This window comes from Eutrigla gurnardus, assembly GCF_963514095.1.
Source record: "Eutrigla gurnardus genome assembly, chromosome: 1".
NCBI lineage: Eukaryota > Metazoa > Chordata > Actinopteri > Perciformes > Triglidae > Eutrigla > Eutrigla gurnardus.
The window spans coordinates 21572022-21592359 of record NC_139915.1 but is presented as its reverse complement, the minus strand read 5'-3'; the positions used below and the strand labels follow the sequence as shown (position 1 = coordinate 21592359).

At 42.6% G+C, this 20338-nt stretch overlaps 1 protein-coding gene and 1 long non-coding RNA gene across 2 annotated transcripts in view; one reads left to right on the top strand and one right to left on the bottom strand.

Annotated features, from left to right (window-relative positions):
* ush2a (Usher syndrome 2A (autosomal recessive, mild)) overlaps positions 1–20338 on the top strand; it is a 273785-nt gene that overhangs the window by 107985 nt on the left and 145462 nt on the right. The window contains 8 exon segments of the mRNA XM_084005786.1: positions 10906–11036; positions 14698–14824; positions 15149–15250; positions 15681–15869; positions 16408–16538; positions 16643–16922; positions 17191–17415; positions 17851–17931. Coding sequence (XP_083861912.1) covers positions 10906–11036; positions 14698–14824; positions 15149–15250; positions 15681–15869; positions 16408–16538; positions 16643–16922; positions 17191–17415; positions 17851–17931 — 1266 coding nt within the window.
* On the bottom strand, positions 1528–2184 carry LOC311012176. Its single transcript, XR_014597004.1, has 4 exons — positions 2122–2184; positions 1957–2018; positions 1805–1846; positions 1528–1659 (listed from the first exon to the last, which is right to left on the bottom strand). It is a non-coding gene; the product is annotated as an uncharacterized lncRNA (long non-coding RNA).

Genomic DNA, 20338 nt, shown 5'->3' with positions numbered 1-20338 from the left:
ATTAACATTGTTTAATCCAAACAAGTATGAACAAGTACAGCAATATTTCTTTAAAACCCTGCTGCAAAAGTAACTGGACATTAAACAGCTCAGTCACCTCCTGTACACAGGTGAAGTGTCTGTATATGTGTGAGTGTGTGAGTGTGTCCATCTACATGTCATGACATGACTGGGCATGTTAAAGTACTTAAAGTAAAACATCTGGCAAGATTTTGTAAAACAGAAATTAAAAGGATGTTACTTCTCATCAAACTGCAAGAAATTTTAAACATAAATAAAATGAATCAATACCACTGGCCTTTGTGCATAAGTCTTGCAACAAAGGACCAAGAGCTCTTTCATAAAATAAAATAAATAAATACATTATTTTAAAGGGCATATCTCACAGTATTCTGATCTACATTTGTTAACTTTTAAAGTGTAACCATGAACAAGTGAGGTAGACTTGGTGGATAAGGGACATGTAAAAAGTGTGTGTCCTGCTTGTGCTCCTTCACTTGCACCAGCTCTACACATTATAAAGGAATTTCAGTGAATAAATGACAGAAATATACAATTGCTAACAATTAAAACTGTAAAGTTTTTTTAAAGTGCAAACATGAACAGGTAGCTTTTGTGGTTAGACAGCCTACCAGGTGTAACGTCCATTCAGATACTTTGGGCAACAGCATATTCAACATACTGTCACATTAAGACACTTGGCACCACAAACACTCTTCTGAATGTGCATACAGACATGTGCATGTGCATAGACACAAAGTGTAATGTGGTCTACTCTTTCAGTAACAGGTCATTTTTTAGATTGAGTAGGCAGGGTTTGAGTTGTTTACCATCATCAAGACCAATCAGCATTTTCTGGATGAAGGTAAAAGTGTGAATGAGTTCCCTGGGGTAGTCCAGATGCAATACATACATCAACCCAAACAACAATGCAAATGCTTCAGCCAACCTGGGGATGTTGCTCATCACAAGCTCATCCTTCCACCACAATAGCAATGGATGCAGGACTGAAGTCAGCTGGACTTGTAGTGCTCTCAGAGACCACCGTGACAAGGGCAACAGGCGTGTCAGTGATGTCTGGCTCAGGCGAGTCGTCCTCCTGGAATATGCAGGTTATACAAGGTTAACTTTAAGGAACTAGACAATTGCATTATATTACTATTTCACAGGTCATGACTAAACAGCTAAGTATTAGGTAGGTATGTCAACTGACTATTCTACTGGTCACCATCCAACAGGTAGGTACATGTAAGTATGTCAATGTGTCTCATATAGGTCTTTTTAACCCTCCAGTTGTCATCGGCTCAAGGAAGGAAGATGAAGTAGGAAAGAAGTGAGGAGGGATGGAGGGACAGAAGGAAGGAAGGGAGGAGTGTGTGTGTGTGTGTGTGTGTGTGTGTGTGTGTGTGTGTGTGTGTGTGTGTGTGTGTGTGTGTGTGTGTGTGTGGTGTATTTCATGAGTGGTAAGGTCAAAAGGTCAATCAAATTATTAGCCCTCTGGGCAAGGTGAGGTCAGGGCTTTGTGGGCTATGCTATCTTGCCGGTGCGTTCTGCCTTCTGTCTGTATATGGCCAACAGTTGTGGTGTGTGCCGGTCAAGCTCAGCATAAAACTGGTTCCGTAGATTGACGTTTGTGATGCGTTGGAACTCTGCACAAACCTACAAAACAAAATAAAAAAACACAATAGGACAAATGAATTGTGATGAAACATGTTTAGAGAGGGCAGACTGAGAAAGATGTGTATGTGCTTACTTTCAAACTAACATAATTCTCCTATAAGCAAGTTTAAATAATTTGGCTTACCAAAGAAAAAGGTCAGTGCTGGTCAATGTTCTCAACTTGATCCTGTGGTAACAGACACAATAAGCAGTAAGAAACCAGTTAAATTATGTAGGCTACTCAACAACAGCTTTACAATGTATTAACCCAGAATCTCAAGTGTTAATATAACTTACCAATAAAGTTGCTCTCAGATGATTCAAGTGACTGTAAGTCATATACAGTCAATGACATAGATCTACAAATGCACACACACAGACAGACTTGATTATTACAAATAATAATAAAACGTTAGCCCATTTATGGGGGGGGGGGGGCAGCACAAGCTAAATTTCAGTTACCTTGATTTGTGTGCATGCTCGCTTCTCTGCATCCACTTCAGCCTATGAGGAAAGAAAAAATGGAGGTTCAATGTAAATTTGCATATTGCATAAGCTAACCAACTTCATGTCCATGCATTACCACGGACGTAACTAGCACTGAAGTGCATAAAAGTTACTGCCACAAGTTAGCCATTAGCCTCAAAGTGAGTCAGCTAAACTAGCTGCAACTTAACGTTCGTCTTAAGTTAGCTACTAGGCCTACGTTAGTTCAGTCGGGTGCATGTAAGAAGAAGAAAATATTTACCAGATAAGGGCGCTTAACATAAATATCAGCGCCACACAAAGAAACGCTACTGCTGCTAACTGATAAGAGTTACTTGCTAACATAATAAGTCATTGTTAACGGCAGCACAGGCGCCGCAATTAAAAAATAAGCGTGAATCACCGCGGTCATTGCTCGGTACCCTAAATGTAAAAACAGCTCAGTCTAACGATCAAACACTTTATTATTTGTGATACCCATGCAACGTTATAACAAGCAAAGCAGTTTTGACAAGTTTGTTTGGTTTACTTACAAGTTAATCCATGAACGAAGACGAGACGCGGACTCTCGCACGCGGCAGCCATCTTGGATTAAAAAATTGACGTCGGTCAGGGCAGCAGATTCACAACGTCGTGACGTTATGATGTCCGTGTATGCAGCGTTCACTCAAAAGTGATCATTGATGGGGAATAGTTTACACATAAGTGCTGTGCCACAGAAAATTAAAACTAGATTACTCGTTCACACCACTGAATAGTTATAAGTTTAAGTTATACGTTTTCTATCAACATTTAAACAGATTTTAATTATTGTGCCCTCAGTCCTTATAAGTTAGTAGTACTGTTGGGGTTTACAGTGTGTATACACTGCTGAAAAAAGTATTATTAATCTTGTAATATATATGTATATGTGTATATGTCTGTCTATGAGTCATATTATGAGTTGGATAGGCTGGCATTTAATTTTTTTTACTTTGATTTTCTGTGTGATTTTGAATCCAGGCCTCAATAGGTTGATGATTTTGGTTTCCATTGACTGTTGTTACATCATTTTGTTCTTAACAAATTGTTTTTCAGTTAAGATTTTCAACTTGAATAATTAGTTTATCAAGGTCTGATGCATAATTTTAGTCTTCCCGTCAAGTTTGTTGAGCTGTGTATCTATTCATATATACATATTATACACATAATTGAGAACATACTAATTGATATTCTATTACATTTCTGCCAGTAGATCCCCCTAAATACCATACACTGGCCCTTTAATGAGAGTGACTTCCATGATCCAGTGCATTCAGTGTGCGTGAGGAAGACAGTAGCAGTACAAGTCCACAATTGAATATTTCTATATTCAAATGATGTAGAGTTTCTTTCGCAACTGAAATATACAATCAAATTTAGAATATCCGTTGACAGCTCTAATGCCCAGTTTATCTTCTAAATCACTTGTATCCTAGACTGAAATGGAAATAGCCAACCTGTGAGCCACATCTTAATATAAGATGATGCTCGGCATAAGTAATAACAATCATTGCTAAGGCCCATATGAACTGGATTTAGTTCTCCGAGGGAGTTGTGGTTATTCTAACATGACCTGTGCTCATGTCTGGAACATGTATGTGAGTAATTCCCCTCCTCCAGCCGAGGAATAAATACAGCTGCAATGATCTCCTGTCTTTCAGCGAACTAGTGTTCCTGCTGTAATTTAATTCCCACATGGATACATTTGACTTTAAATGGATCTCTTTCATTTTATAAGTTTTTCTTTTTCATCAACTAATTTGACTTTTGTGTGAAAATGGAGTTTGGCAAATGCTTTAAATAGATGGAGACATGCTAACACCAAAATGTAGGCCTATTTGGGAACCAATATGGCAACAGCCATCAAGGGGAGCAAGAGCTCATCAAATGGACTGTTGTGATGTCAGTTAGAGGTGGGTAACGATACTCTCTTCTCGGCCCTCCTGCAGTTGTTTCCATTTGGTCCTGTTTTCAGATGACCCATTACAGACAGATATCACTGGATTACTTGATTCTCGAGAAAAAGAGATTCTTGTTCTGAATCTTTTTCTTTTTTTATGATCTCTAAGTGGTTTTATGGATGTACATTTGCAGATAATGATATCCTTGGGAAGTCAAACTGCATGATATAAATGTGTGTGTAATATCTCTGTGTTTATAACTTAGATGAGTAGGGTTTTTTGACTCATTTCAGTTTTCCCTCATACAGTGCTTTTGTCTTATATAGCTCCCTCCGCACTCTACTGCTTTAGGTTGTTTCATTTAACTTTGTCCTGCTGACTGTCATGTTTATTACAGACCATATTCTGTAATTTGTCAATGGTTAAAATGTTGTCAACTACATTTTGTCTGAAGAAAGGAAGGAAGCTGCTTTGTATCTTGTTGGTAAGTCAGAAACTAATTGTAGATACTGGGTTTAGGCATTCTGTGAGTAGAGCTTGTTGTAATATTTAGTCTTGTCTAGATAGCTTGTTGTTCAAATTCTTGTTAAGGTGTTCATACTGAGTGGGCAATTACCTAGTTTCAGCCATCTCAGCTGTAGTGAATAGACTTGATTGGAGGGAGGGGCTAAACCTGCATGAGGTAAACCAAGCACTTAAGAGCTTGTCACTACAGCTACAGCTGCAGCGTCAGGACAGCCGAACGAAGACAGTTGAACAAAGGCAAGGGAGTCAGTCTGCGAGAGTCTAGACAGTTGAACAAAGACAAGGGAGTCAATCTGCGGGAGTCTAGACAGTTGAACAAAGACAAGGGAGTCAATCTGCGGGAGTCTAGACAGTTGAACAAAGACAAGGGAGTCAATCTGCGGGAGTCTAGACAGTTAACATCTCAACCAGCACCCATCACAGCCATGTGTCCTATCCCAGTTAGGACATCAGTCGAGGCTGTAACCCATCCATTCTCTGCTACCCACCATTCTCCACCGGTACGGAACATGAAGTACTCGGGGGGCTATGGAACTGCCAGTCTGCAGTCAAGAAAGCGGACACCATTTGAGCATATGCCTCCCTGCAGACTCTCCACTTCCTGGCCCTTATGGAGATCTGGATCACCACATAAAACACTGCCACTCCAGCTGCCCTCTCAACTGCCTACTCGTTTTCACACTCCCCAAGACGAACAGGTCGAGGAGGAGGAACTGGACTCCCTATCTCACCCAGGTGGTCCTACCAGGTCCTTCCCCTGAACCACCTACCCCGATCTGCACTTGAATTCCACACCGTCTCTGTCACCCTTCTTCTCAATCATAGTGATCTATCGCCCACCTGGTCCTCTACGCGACTTTTGAGATGAGATGGATGCCCTCCTAAGCTGCTCCCCTGATGATGGCACACCACTCATCGTCGTCGGTGACTTCAACATCTGCCCAGGAAAACTGCACACATTGACTTCTTCTCCACATTTGATCTCACACTCTCCACCCACCCACTGGGCCGGGAACCAACTTCACCTTGTCTTCACAAGATCCTGTGGAATCTCGGCACTCTGTTACCCTGCTCACCGTGTCCGGCCACCACTTTTTGACTTTCTCTCTCCCCATGAAGTCCACCACATCCATCCCCTCTACACCTCGAACTGTCACCACCCGCCGCGACCTGAAATCTCTCTCTCCCTCCGCTCTCTCCTCAACTGTACCATCCACAGAACAATTCACCCTAATGCCTACTGAGGAAGCCTCCTCCATCCTGATGTCCTCACTCTCCTCTTCCTTGGACGCTCTCTGTCCCCTCACCTCACGACCAGGGTGATTATCTCCCTCCCCTCCCTGGCTGTCCGAATCTCTGTGATCCAACAGATCAGTGTTGCGAGCGGCAGAGAGAAAATGGAAGAAATCAGGCCAGGATGAGGACCTTGCTCAATACCACCACCTCCTCTCTGACTTCACCTCAACTGTTTCGGCAGCTAAATCTGCCTTCTACCTGTCAAGGATCAACTCTTCCGCCTCCAACCCCAGGAAACTCTTCTCCATGTTCTCCTCCCTCCTACCCCTACCCCTCCTTCCTCCCTCACTGCTGATGACTTTGCAACTTACTTTACCAAGAAAGTAAAAGACATCAGCTTTCACTCCTATATCCTCCCCGAAAACATCTACCCCAACTCTCAACTCTGATGGCCTTACCAGCTTTAGCCCTCTCACCTCTGAAGACGTTCACGCACTTGTTATGTCTAATCTTGCCACCACCTGCTCCCTTGACCCAATTCCCTCCTCTCTTCTCCAAGACATCTCACACGACATCTTGCCATTCCTCACCACCCTGATCAACTCCTCCCTCACCTCAGGTCTCATTCAAGTGGCTTTTAAGACAGCTACAGTGATGCCACTCTACAAACACCCTAGACGCTGCTGACATCCGAAACTACAGACCTGTATCTCTTCTTTCATTCCTCTCTAAAACCCTGGAACATGCTGCCTACAACCAACTGTCATCCCATCTGTTACAACCCTGGCTCTCAAGTTGAAACAAAGGAGAGGGGACACACAGAGCTCTGAGAATGTCTCAGTGTTTATTAAACTAAACAACCCAAAAGGGAACATAACGTGGCTGTGTGTTGCTTCAAATGTAGGGTGTGCGGGTGTGTGCGTGGGCATGTGTGTATGTATATGAGAAAACAAACTATAGCAGGCTGTAGGCCATAGCAGCAATCAGCTGCTCAACCACCAGAGAGAGAAAGCAGACTGACTGAGGCAGCCTTTTATCAATGACACCACACCCTAAGGTGTGGCCTGCTTAGGACGGCCCACTGCTTCCTGGCACCAAGAAGCAGACAGAACAGGGACGTCACACATCTCTCACAGAACAACCTCCTTGACCCTTATCAATCAGGATTCAGGACGAGACGGCCCTCCTCACAGTGATTTAGTCCCTGCGAGACGCCAGAGCCTCATCCCACTCCTCCCTTCTCATTCTCGACCTATCTGCTGCATTTGACACAGTCAACCACCAAATCCTCCTCTCCACCCTGTCTGAACTTGGCATCAATGACTCTGCTCTAACCTGGTTCACATCATACCTGACAAATCGCATCTTTCAGGTCACATGGAATGGCTCTATGTCCAAACCCTGTTCTCTGGAAACAGGTGTCCCTCAAGGCTCAGTACTAGGACCACTTCTGTTCTCATTATACACCGGATCACTAGGCTCTGTAATCACATCATTCTAGGTTTCTCCTACCATTATTATGCAGATGACACCAAGCTGTTCCTCTCTTTTCCCCCAACCTCCGACACCCACATTGCAACTCACATCTCGGAATGTCTGATATCTCCGTCTGGACAACTGCGCATCACCTCAAGCTTAACCTGCATAAAACCAAACTCCTCTTCATCCCGGGGAAAGACTGCCCTCGCATGGGACTGTCGGTCACTGTCGAGGACATCACGGTATTGCCTTCGTCAACTGTGAGGAACCTGGGTGTAATCCTCGATAACCAACTATCCCGCACCCCCAACATCACTGCTGTGGCCAGATCCTGCAGATTTGCCCTTTACAATATCTGCAGGATTCGGACTTTCCTCACAAAGGATGCAACACAACTCCTGGTCCAAGCACTGGTCATCTCCCGCCTTGACTACTGCAACTCTCTCCTGGCTGGACTCCCGACCTCGGCAAATAAACCATTGCAGCGTATCCAGAATGCTGCAGCACGCCTGTCTTCAATCTACCCAAATTCTCCCATGTGACCCCCCTCCTCCGGGTCTTCCACTGGCTCCCTGTTGCAGCCTGCATCCAATTCAGGACGATGGCACTGGCCTTCAAGGCCCTCAATGGAACGGCACCCATCTACCTTCAAACACTGGTTAAACCACATGACCCGACGCAAGCACTTCACTCCTCTACTTCAGCTGGCTGGCTGGTACCAACATCACTGAAATCAAACAAATGTCACTCAGCAAAGTCCAGACTCTTCTCTGTTCTGGCACCTCAGTGGTGGAACAAAACTCCCGACCAATGTCAGGACAGCAGTCACTTGCCATCTCCGAAAAAGGCTCAAGACTCACCTGTTCAGACTTCACTTCGACTCTGCATAGCATGACGCACTAACAACCCCCCCCCCCTAAAAAAAAAGCACTTCTATGTACCTTTTATCATAGCACTGTGTTCTTAAGGTATACTTGCTGAACAGCAACTACTTTACTCAGACTAGGACCTAACACTTGTCTCTATTTTTTCGCTCTTACTTTATCGGCAATGATATGTTGTGGTTTCTTTCTTTTGACAAATGTACTTGTATGTCGCTTTGGACTAAAGCGTCTGCTAAATGCCCTAAATGTAAATGTAAATGTTGTCTGAAACCATGAGTAAAAATACAGAGAAGCACAGTAAATATTCCCATCCCCACCTCTCCCTGTAATGTTAATGCCATCTGAATGGGGTTTAATTCCCTGATAAATATCAACAGTGAGCATAACCATAGATCCAGTTACAAACACAGAAAAGGCTATTTTTTAAATAGTCTGAAAACTGGGAGCTCTGAAATGTATAATCTGTATTCATCTTCACCTTACCATGTAACTGTTTGACTTCTCTCCATGTTAAGTGAATTCACACACTAATTATTTTGCAAACACCGGCTTCTGATGAACCCTGGCCTGCCTCCGTTCAACTCCTCAGATCTTCCCACACTTCAGTTCCCCTCGGAGATAGACGGAGCTGAGGAAATGCACACATAAAATCGCATGCTCTGTGTCGCTCTGTGGATCTGGTAGTGGATTAAGATCCAATCTCTGATCCGGAGTAACATGACAAGACAGTGCGCTCAACCAATTCTGTGCTCTGTGTGTGTGTGTGATAGACCGGGAAACCCACAAGTTTCCCACATTGCTGAAGCTTTGATTCAGTGTCTGCATTAATAAGTGAGGCAGGACAGCTGCATTGGATTTGAATTTATTTAATTTATCTATCTATATATACTGTATATATACACACATATATATACAGTAGGTGGGGATGGGAATATTTACTATATATATAACGGCTCATAAACAAGTACATATTCATTGAAAAAATTATTCAATAAAGAGAAATAGGCCTGAAAGCTTTGACTGGGAGTTATGTTATGGTTATGAGGGTTCTGGCTCCTGTACTGTAATATTGTGCAAGTGGTATTTTGGGGGATTTATCATCCATATCTTATGGATTCGAACAAATTCAGAAATTCTTAAGGGAGAAGAAATCAGTGTAGAATGTGTTTTCTTGACTTTTTACTGGGGGTGACTAGACTCATGATGGAGATCACTGGATGCAGTCTGACATACACTCACCGGCCACTTTATTAGGTACACCTTGCTAGTACCGGGTTGGACCCACTTTTGCCTTCAGAACTGCCTTAATCCTTCGTGGCATAGATTCAACAAGGTACTGGAAACATTCCTCAGAGAGTTTGGTCCATATTGACATGATAGCATCGCGCAGTTGCTGCAGATTTGTCGGCTGCACATCCATGATGCGAATCTCCCGTTCCACCACATCCCAAAGGTGCTCTATTGGATTGAGATCTGGTGACTGTGGAGGCCATTTGAATACAGTGAACTCATTGTCATGTTCAAGAAACCAGTCTGAGATGATTTGCGCTTTATGACATGGTGCGTTATCCTGCTGGAAGTAGCCATCAGAAGACACTGTGGTCATAAAGGGATGGACATGGTCAGCAACAATACTCAGGTAGGCTGTGGCGTTGACACGATGCTCAATTGGTACTAATGGGCCCAAAGTGTGCCAAGAAAATATCCCTCACCATTACACCACCACCACCAGCCTGAACCGTTGATACAAGGCAGGATGGATCCATGCTTTCATGTTGTTGATGCCAAATTCTGACCCTACCATCCGAATGTCGCAGCAGAAATGGAGACTCATCAGACCAGGCAACGTTTTTCCAATCTTCTATTGTCCAATTTTGGTGAGCCTGTGTGAATTGTAGCCTCAGTTTCCTGTTCTTAGCTGACAGGAGTGGCACCCGGTGTGGTCTTCTGCTGCTGTAGCCCATCCGCCTCAAGGTTCGACGTGTTGTGCGTTCAGAGATGCTCTTCTGCATACCTCAGTTGTAACGAGTGGTTGTTTGAGTTACTGTTGCCTTTCAGCTCGAACCAGTCTGGCCATTCTCCTCTGACCTTTGGCATCAACAAGGCATTTGCGCCCACAGAACTGCCGCTCACTGGATATTTTCTCTTTTTCGGACCATTCTCTGTAAACCCTAGAGATGGTTGTGCGTGAAAATCACAGTAGATCAGCAGTTTCTGAAATACTCAGACCAGCCCGTCTGGCACCAACAACCAAGCCACGTTCAAAGTCACTTTAATCACCTTTCTTCCCCATTCTGATGCTCGGTTTAAAACTGCAGCAGATCGTCTTGACCATGTCTACATGCCTAAATGCATTGAGTTGCTGCCATGTGATTGGCTGATTAGAAATTTACATTAACGAGCAGTTGGACAGGTGTACCTAATAAAGTGGCCAGTGAGTGTATAAATGCTCAGATTGAACACTGAGACACCATAGGTCCCTTGTTGATTTGCATCCTGCTAACAGCTCCCAGAACTGTGGGTCCAGTAGAGTTCAAAAGGTTTAAGTGCTGTTTTAAGTCTTAACAAGGCCAGTTTAATTTTATTGTATATGGATTATTTTCACGGCAATATGATACAATTTGACATGTATTGAAAGTACTATTTAGACATTCCTCAGAACAAATGGAAGGTATTAAATATGTTTTGCTTGCTCTCTTTCGGTTTCGTCTCAGGTGTTGAGTTGAGCTTCAGAACTCGCTCCCCAGACGGCCTAATGCTCTGCGCCTTCTCTCCGGGAAATCAGGAAGAGTTCCTGGCTATTCAGCTCAAACATGGACGCCCCTACTTTGTGTTTGATCCACAGGTATGTTCCTATTTATTTCTTTAAGCGTGAGTGCAAAGTACTGACATTACATGACTGATATGCATAATATTATGAATCCATCATTTCTTATTAATGCAACCTCATAAACAGCAGTAAAATGTGCCATCAAAAACCTGATTGGAATCCGGATTTATCTCTGTGTTTTACAAGTGTGTAACAAAGTAGATGTTTATACATCTTTAGATCTTTTGTACCTTATTCTATATGTACCTTTTCTACCTTATTATTTAATTCTGCTCACTTTACTTACGTGCTCACCTTCTTCTGTCTTTATCTGTTTTTTTAGTCTGATCTGCCTCTGTCTCTGTCTTTTTCGCTTTGCCCCCCCCCCCCCCCCCCTCTCTCTCCCATTTTCTCTCACTTGCTCTCATCTAATAAATGTGATCTGTAGCCCCTCATTGCTTTCTGTCAGGGAGAGGGGAAAAAACTTTGAAAGTGTGTCAACGTTTGAATTGGACTGCAATTAACTCATTCCCTGCAGTCACCACGCATGAATACCAATTGCAAGCTAATTAAGTTTTGCGTGTGACACACACACACACACACACACAGCCCTGTTTCCCCTTATCCATCCATACAGACGCATGTAGAGGGGTTCAAGAGTCAACGACTTAGATGATGAAAGTGATGATGGGAGATGATTACACATACTTCCATGAGGCCACCAACTAATTACACACTCAAACAAACACACATACACACACTTCCACTTTCCTTTCTCATCACTATCCAATACTCGTTAGCAAAAAGCCCTCATCAAAATGTAACCATGGGATGTATCTGTGTGTTCTGAGGAGTGTAAGTCACTGAAAAGACCCTTGTTGACTCGCGGTGTTAATATGTGCGTCTGTGGTTATATGTCCTGCTGGATGGCCGATGGAGCAGCTTCTCCAACTGGGTTGATGCCTTTGTTTAGACTAGTTTGGGGTAATTAACAGTGGGAGTGGTGTCACGGCTTATTAGTGTTCCCCTAGATACATATAGCTGGGCCCATTACTTCCCCCTATTAGCCTGTTGAGCTAGCCTTAATGGGATTACCAGTGCAGGGGGGTAATTTAGCATGACACAGGAAAGTGATATGCTCATAAATATGTGCACATGTGAGTTGCCACACACAAACACACACACACACACACACACACGTGCACGCACACGCGACACTCAGAAACATGTACTGTTACACACAGAAGAGACACATCAAATATTGAAGGTACAATAGCTTCCTGTCAGAGACTCTTTAACGAACATGCTAAAACACACACACACACACACACACAGTTCACACACTATTGGTGCAGGTGAGTGGTGTTTTATTTACCATCTCACCATAGAGACTCACATATGTGTCACAAGCAGAAATACTATATTACACATGTAACTCTCATCACAGTCTCAAAATTAGATGTCTGAACTATCTGTTAAATACATTTACGAGTACACAATAAATGGCAAACACATATAAATTGTATTTTATTCTACCAGCCATGCGTCTCATAGCCGACACCGGTTGCGCTCTGTGAAATCTATAATGTTGTAAGTCTGCAGTCCTTGAGCCTTTGGGGAAGAAAACCTGGTAATCTTCAACAACAGATGCTCAACATTTATCCTAAATTGTGCTCCTTAAATGTGCATTTACTGGAGTATGACCCGCAAGCTGACACTCCCCTTAAGGAGGCTATACCTCTGTTGTTTTATTATTCCAATCAAGCTCTTGTCCACTTAGGAAAACACACACTCACACACATCTTCAATATTTTGCTCCTTTTCAATCTATCATTAACCTTACAAATAATATAGCACGGCAGTATGCGAACTACAGCTCCTTTTCTGTCTTTAATCAATCTCAAACAGATGTTACTTAAACTTAAACTTAATGACTGCCATTCACCAGTCATGTTCTGGAGGAGTTAAATATGACGTGGCTACCAGCAGTCAGTTCCCCTCTCATCAATATCTGCTATACTGTATATTGCACATGTGACTGACGCTGGAACAGCCAACTAATCTGCGTTACTTTGACTGGGCCAGGATGGTCTCCTGTGGAGCTAATGGGATCCAAGTTTGGAGTCTGCCAGCAAAGGAAGGCAACATGCTCTCAAGAAGGATGTGAACTCTTTTCTGATAATTTTATTTGAACCAGTTTTGTGGTTCCATTCACTCAAACATAACAGACATTTTTGTTCATCAAATGATAAAAAATATGAAGATTTCAGTCAAATTAGAAAACACAGACTTACATGGACCAATCATGCTTACCGTCATGCATAGTCACCCCGTAAAGACCTGTTCTGAGCCTGGAAAACCCTGACACTATAACACACACACACACACACACAGGTATGCTCACAGCCTTTTGTGGGCTGCCAAGTGTAGCTGGGAAAACCAAAGGAGAGAGCACTTTGTGCTGTTTATTTGGTGTGTGGGTGCGACCATCAGCTTCTAGCAGCACATACTGTATATTAAAGAAAATGGGCATTGGGGCCTCTCTGGTTTTAGCTGATGCTATATGTTGATGGAACAAATTTAGCGATTCAGGCACTTTCTGCCCAGCAATTTTGTGCTAAATGTCTTGCTCAAGGGCACGTCAGTAGTGCCAGAGTGTCTCCCAGAAGGGATTCCAACGGGTTTGTTTGTGTGTATGTGTATATGAGAGAGAGAGAGAGAGAGAGAGAGAGAGAGAGAGAGAGAGAGAGAGAGAGAGAGAGAGAGAGCGAAGCGATGGCGATACTCCTCCCATGTTGTCTTGTTAAGTAGAGCTGTCTGGCAATGGCAGTAAACATGTCAGAGGCTGATGTAATCTGGCATTCATACATTTATTGATCTCATCATTAAATCTTCATCACCGCGTGTGGATATACAGTATGTTGTCAGTACGTTTGTTTGAGTGTGCATGTTACTCTTGTTTTACTAAATTACTCTTTGCCCACTTGCTAAAAGCTGATCGCAACAATGATGTCATACTTAATAGGTAGCAAAAAGCCCTGTAACAACACTTTGATGATTATATGTGCTTGTTTGTGTCCTTTTGAGGGCGGCCAGTAGGATGAGTGCCATCGACCCTTAATGTCTAACATTGTTTGCACAACAAAGGGATAAAGAAGTGACCATCTGAAATGTTACATAGCTTGATTGCACTGTGATTTGAAAAATTATCTGTTTTGAGCCAAAGGTCATAGATTTACTTAAACGATTACTGTCAAGACACATAGATGAGAGACCTTTGCCAGAGGACGTCTTCACAACACCATTAATGTATGTTAGGCAACTGATCGTATAATGATCGATTGAAAACAAATGAGTTATTTAAACATTTTTAGTGTTATTAATAGGCTGATATTTATACTAAAATATGCTAAGCAATTTCATGTAAAGTCAGGGATTCAACACCCCCATATAGCCTGAATGGAACAATCCTTTGTGTCATAGCCACATTTCAAATCATGCTCCTTAGATGGATTCTATTCATTCTCGTATAGGTGTTAGAAAATCTTTCCTGCTTGTAATGTGTGTGTGTGTGTGTGTGTGTGTGTGTGTGTGTGTGTGTGTGTGTGTGTGTGTGTGTGTGTGTGTGTGTGTGTGTGTGTGTGTGTGTGTGTGTGTGTGTGTGTGTGTGTGTGTGTGTGAATGTGAATGTGTATAGGGCTCAGTGGTGGCTGTGAGTGTACAGGGCGATGGAGGGCACCACTACAATGATGGACAATGGCACAGCATCATAGCTACAAGGCGAGGGGCCCTGGGAACAATCATTGTAAACAATCAATACAGAGGTAACTTTTCATATTCATACTGACCAGTGTGTGTGTGTATCTATTCCATGTAACGTCTGTACATGCAAGGATATGCACCTGTGCTTGGATGTGACTAGTGTGTATGTACTTATATGCATGTATTTATATGTAATCCTCCAGCTCTACATGGAGGTATTAGCCAGGTTAATTCCAGCCACTATACTGCTTCACACACACAGAAACACTCTCCTCAGTTTTCCTTTAATGTGTTTTCAAATAACACTTTCTTTCCTTCCCCTTAACTCCACAATTTTGCTTTGCCTACCACTTTTATGTACAACATCCCACCTCCTCCACCACCAGGAAGTGCTTCAGCTTCCAGCGGCAGCACCATCATCGGTGGGAACACAGGGGTGTTCATTGGAGGGCTGCCTGGGGAATTTATTTTGCAAAGGAAGGATTCGGGTAAGTCAATCGTCACCCACTCTCTTTGATTAGCATTGTGTGTTATTGTTTATCATTTAACATTTGAAGGGATTTGATACATTTTGGCCATCTCAACCTGGCTTGGATTTGAACTTTTTATCCTGTTCATTCTGCAAGGAGGACATTTTCTTAAAGTAATCTTCACTCGTTCTATATGACAAGTTATTGATGCAACCCTGGATTTAAGTAAAGTTTTCTATCCTTCTAAAGTACAATTTATGGAGAGATATAAACCCTGCTGGGTCCGGTCTCACTAGAACCAGACGTTACCAGCCAGCTTACTTGTCTTCATAACATTTGCCATCATTCTCATATAAAGGGACTGATACTTGGTAACTCACGGCCATTTGTAGGATAGGAACTGGATGGCAATTAACGCTGACAAATTTTTTCTTGTCCGTTTCACCAGGTGATGCTCGGCTAGTGAAACAAGGTTTTTCTGGTTGCCTCAGAGATGTCACGTTTAAGACCACTGACAGCCCCTCAGAGGAATGGAAATCTCTAGATTGGACAAAAGTCACAAAGAAGGTGGCAGCGTATGGAAGCTGGGAGGGATGCCCTATTCAAACTGTGGAGGGAGCCCATTTTCTGGGTCACGGTAGGATCATTTGTAAATATAAATGGTCATGCTGATTCTTGTCAATTTACTTGTTTCACAAGTACAATGCACGCTAACATTACTATATGCCACAGAGATGTATGCCCATTTAGAGGGAAATTATATACTGTGATATATAAACATGGCAACATGTGACAGGGTATTAGCATTGCAGAGAAAAGCTTCATGTCCTTTTTCATGAGCATGTTCAGATACAGCTTAAAGTGTTTTTTTAGTGTCCCTAATGCACAGTGGCAACACTGTATATCTTAATAAGATGCTTGCTGCCAAAGATGGTGATAATGAGGTTGTGTTTTCATGTTGCATAAATATGATGATGATAAGTTAATTGGTCTCTGTGTGAAAGATCAGGTTCATCAGTGTACATTTCCTCCATTATTGCTTTGTAAAAGTGCCTGCTCATCCAACATTTTACTGTCACTTTTTAATATTTGCTCTATATTTTTAAAATGTTTCTTTCTTTAGTCCTTAGGCTGATAATAAAATGTTCTTTACTCTGATTTTGTCATTGTTGCAGGTTACTTGGAGATGGGCAGAGATGTATTCAGTGGAGGACAGGACTTTGACATTTCTATGGATTTCAGGACAGACCAGCTCAATGCACTTTTGCTCTTTACATATAATGCACAAACTGATGACTACATGCTGGTACAGAGCAAAGACACAGCAAAAAATGTGCATTTAATTACTGAAAATACCTAAATAAAGACATTATCTTGTCATCTTTGTTGTTTTTTGGTTATTTTATTTAGGTGGAGCTTGAAGGCGGTCTCCTGTCCTTCATTCTTTCCGCTGAAGGCCGTGTGACTGAACTCACCATGTGGGTGGGGCTCAGCTACTGCGATGGAGACTGGAAACCGCTCTCACTGGCAAAACGCGGCTCGCTCATTTCAGCGGCAGTCAATGACTGGTCAGAGGAGACGAGAGGAGTGGGAGGATCGGTGAGGCTGAGAGTTGATTCGCCATTATACTTAGGGGGCGTGCCCACGGAACTCACGCATCCCGCTCTGGACAGCCGGAGTCACAAACACGGTGAGAACGTAGTGTCAGTACTTTAACACTGTCTAAATGGCAGGTGTTCGACCAAGAAGACGTGTTTCCTTTGATAGTGATTGATGCAGTATACACAGGCTGCGCAGGATAATAGTGGCTATTTAAACGATTGTAAAAAGTTTTGATAAAGATATTCTCTTCTCACGTTCTCCCCCTTTTCCCCTCTGTTCTTTTTCACGCTTTTCTCTCCTTCTCGTGTTCCTCTCCTCCTTCTACTCACATTCTCCTCTCCTTTCCTCTCTCACAGGCCTAGGAGGTTGCATAAGGGGTCTTACCATACGAAGTGATGAAACAAACCCTCCTGCCAGTCAAAGTGTTAATCTCTTCGCTGCCTCCCACCGTTCTGTTAGAGTCTATTTAGATGGCTGTCCCACCAGTGAAAGCCGGTATAACTGCAGAGGAAACGATTCAGTGTTGGTGTATAGTGGGGGGAAGACACAAGCCACAGATCGCAGCCTGCAGCCTTTCACTGGTAACTATGTGCAGTGTAGATTTCTTTTTTCTTTTTCTTTTTTTTAAGTCATTTTTTTGTCCCTTTTTGTAAAATATCTCAGTCACAATACATGATCAACCTACACCACAGATAACTTTTAGAATGTATATACACTGTATATAATATCATTAAAAATTACCGAAACCAACATTATGGCTCTATTATAATGTTCATTATGTTGATAGTTGCAGCGGATTTTAGTTTCTTAATAAAATACTTGCACACAGGAGTAATTGATTGACATATTGTTTGTACATGTAACCGTAAATCATAATCTTAAAGAGAACATGTTTAAGCAATGCATCTTTTTGTGCATATATATTTGGAAAAACTTGTTCTCTGTTTCTCCCCTTTCCCATGTGCCTTCCAAACTCTTCCTCCTATGTGCAAACACATACACACACACTTTTCAAGAGTACTTGTATAGGGTTTTGGCCTTGGCTACAGGAGGTTGGGCAGCAGGACCTTGGCAGAGAGGACGCAGCCGAAGCAAAGGTAAAGCATCTCATCATATCATCAAGATGATACATATCTACGTCATCACACATTCCAACTTCCAACAAGCGTAAATGTTGTACATAAGCACAGGACACTTTTTACAGTCTGCAACAGCATCTAACCTCTATCTGATATAGTTAGGGCCCGAATGCCGACAACATCGGGCTGCGAACCCTATTGTTATTCGAATGTTTATTATTCTTACGCCAATTTAACTCGCGTTTTGGAGGCCTGAACTATCAAAAAACTAACCAAAATTGGTGTGTGCGTAGAAATTGCAGGAAATTGCGATATGGTAGCGGTTTCGCATTCGGCCACGAAAAACTTGCATGCTAGCGACACCTAGCGTGTCTATTCGCCAGCCCCGCCACACCGTAACTCTGATTGACATGAAATTTTGCACACATGTGCAGACAAGTGTCCTCTACAAAAAATCCTCTTGGAGTACCAAAGTACGCCTACTGAAATTTTCCACCATCTTGGATTTTATGAAAAACCAGATGTTGCGCATTTCTCAAACACCGTTGATCCGATTTGGTGTGCGTACTCGTTAGTCCTAGCTGAGGTCATGGTCCAAAAAGGTTTTGAAAATATGGTTTCATTCAGAAGATATCGGTCAATGAACATAAGAGGGTTTTGCCACCAAAACGCAATTAGCATAACTGCATAACCTTTGGCCCAATAATTACGATACTCGAAAACCTATGTTGCCATAGCTTCATAGAACATACATGTGAAGTTTCAACAAAATCAAGTAATGTGGGGCTCTTCCAAAAAATTCCCCAAATTGCCATTTTTGGCCGTTTTTGGCCATTCACAGGGGTTGTACTAAATCTAACTTGGACTATACCATTGATCCGATTGATACCAAATTTGGATATATGGTTGGAAAGGCCTTTAGGACAAAAGTTACCCAAAGATGCGCCAAAAGTTTAGGGGCGTGGCCAGGGCGACGCCATGACTGAACTACTATTTTGAACCTTCGCCAAAGGCATTCAACTGTTATAACTTCAGTGTTTCTTCTCCGATCTGCTCCAAAATATTCATACTTGATAACAGTGTCGTCCTGAACACATCTGCACTGCAATTTTGACTCACAGTCAGAGCGCCACCTACTGGCGACAGGAAATGTCACAGTTTTTTGACTTTTTCCAAGTAAAAGCCACACCTGATTATTTTTGGACTAATTCCTCTCATTTCAGCCTGCAGAAAGGACACAGGGGGAGGAGGAGGGGTCACACTAGGGGAAGGATGACAGATGACAGGAAGGCATGGACGTGTGTGAGCTCTGTGACTGAAATGTAGTTTCACGTTGGGTCACACCAGATCAACAGTCATGAAACTTTCCACACCTGCTTATGATTTTATTCATTGTCTCATCTGCTCCACACTTAGCATGCACCTCAGACAGCAGTCAGGGACATAGATGGCTTTGAATGTCGATCGCTTGTGTCTCAACTTGCACCACGAGCAGGCTGCCGCAGCACAGGTAGCGTCCACGACACTGCCGTGTGACCGCAAGCACTCCACGGCCGCATATGAGCGAGGGCCCGTCACGATACTGCTTGCCGTTTTAATTAATAGTCTAATAGTGTGTGTGTTTCTCTTTACATGTATGTTCGTTCAATGGGCTGTCATTTACAAAGTCACTAACAACAACATATGTATGATTTTACCCTGATTGACCTCAACTGAAACATCTTTTCCTCAGATACATTTTGGCATGTTCAACAGAGAGTCAATGTTAGGACTGTCTGCGGCCATAGAAAGTCTTAGTCAACTAATTCTCATACAATGTTGTGGACTAATCGATTACTTTATTTAATCGACAGATCTGTAAAACAGCATTTCTCCACAAAGAATCACACAAATGCACCACTTTAAATCTTGTTTTTACTAGAGATGTGCTCATAAATCCCTTGGAAATAAGTCAGACTACTCTTTTCGACTGTGACCAATTAGCCAGTAGTCCTAGTAAATGTTTCCTACCATTGACATAGGTGACCATCCATGGCAAAACCAGGAACAAGTCGACCTCGGGGCATTTCGAGTCTGAAAGTGTAGTTTCTAAGCTTTCTAATGATGTCTAACACATGGAAATCTGAAATAATATTTGACGAAGTTGTGGCCATTTGAATGTATGCTTCTCTGAAAACCGTTCACTGAGAAAACTGGCCTGAAAGATTTACAAATCTCACCTCACCTGGCCAGAATGGAAACACAATGGTGCTCATTTGATTCAGATAAGCCCTCCCCCCTACAGATGCCACTCAGTGATATCTGGTATCTGTTAGCCTGCAGGCACCGTCTAAGTAGCTAGTGCTAATGATTTAGCAACTAGCCTATTGTCCTCAGGTAGGCTAGTTGCTAACGCATTAGCATCACAGTCAATTCAAGCAATGCC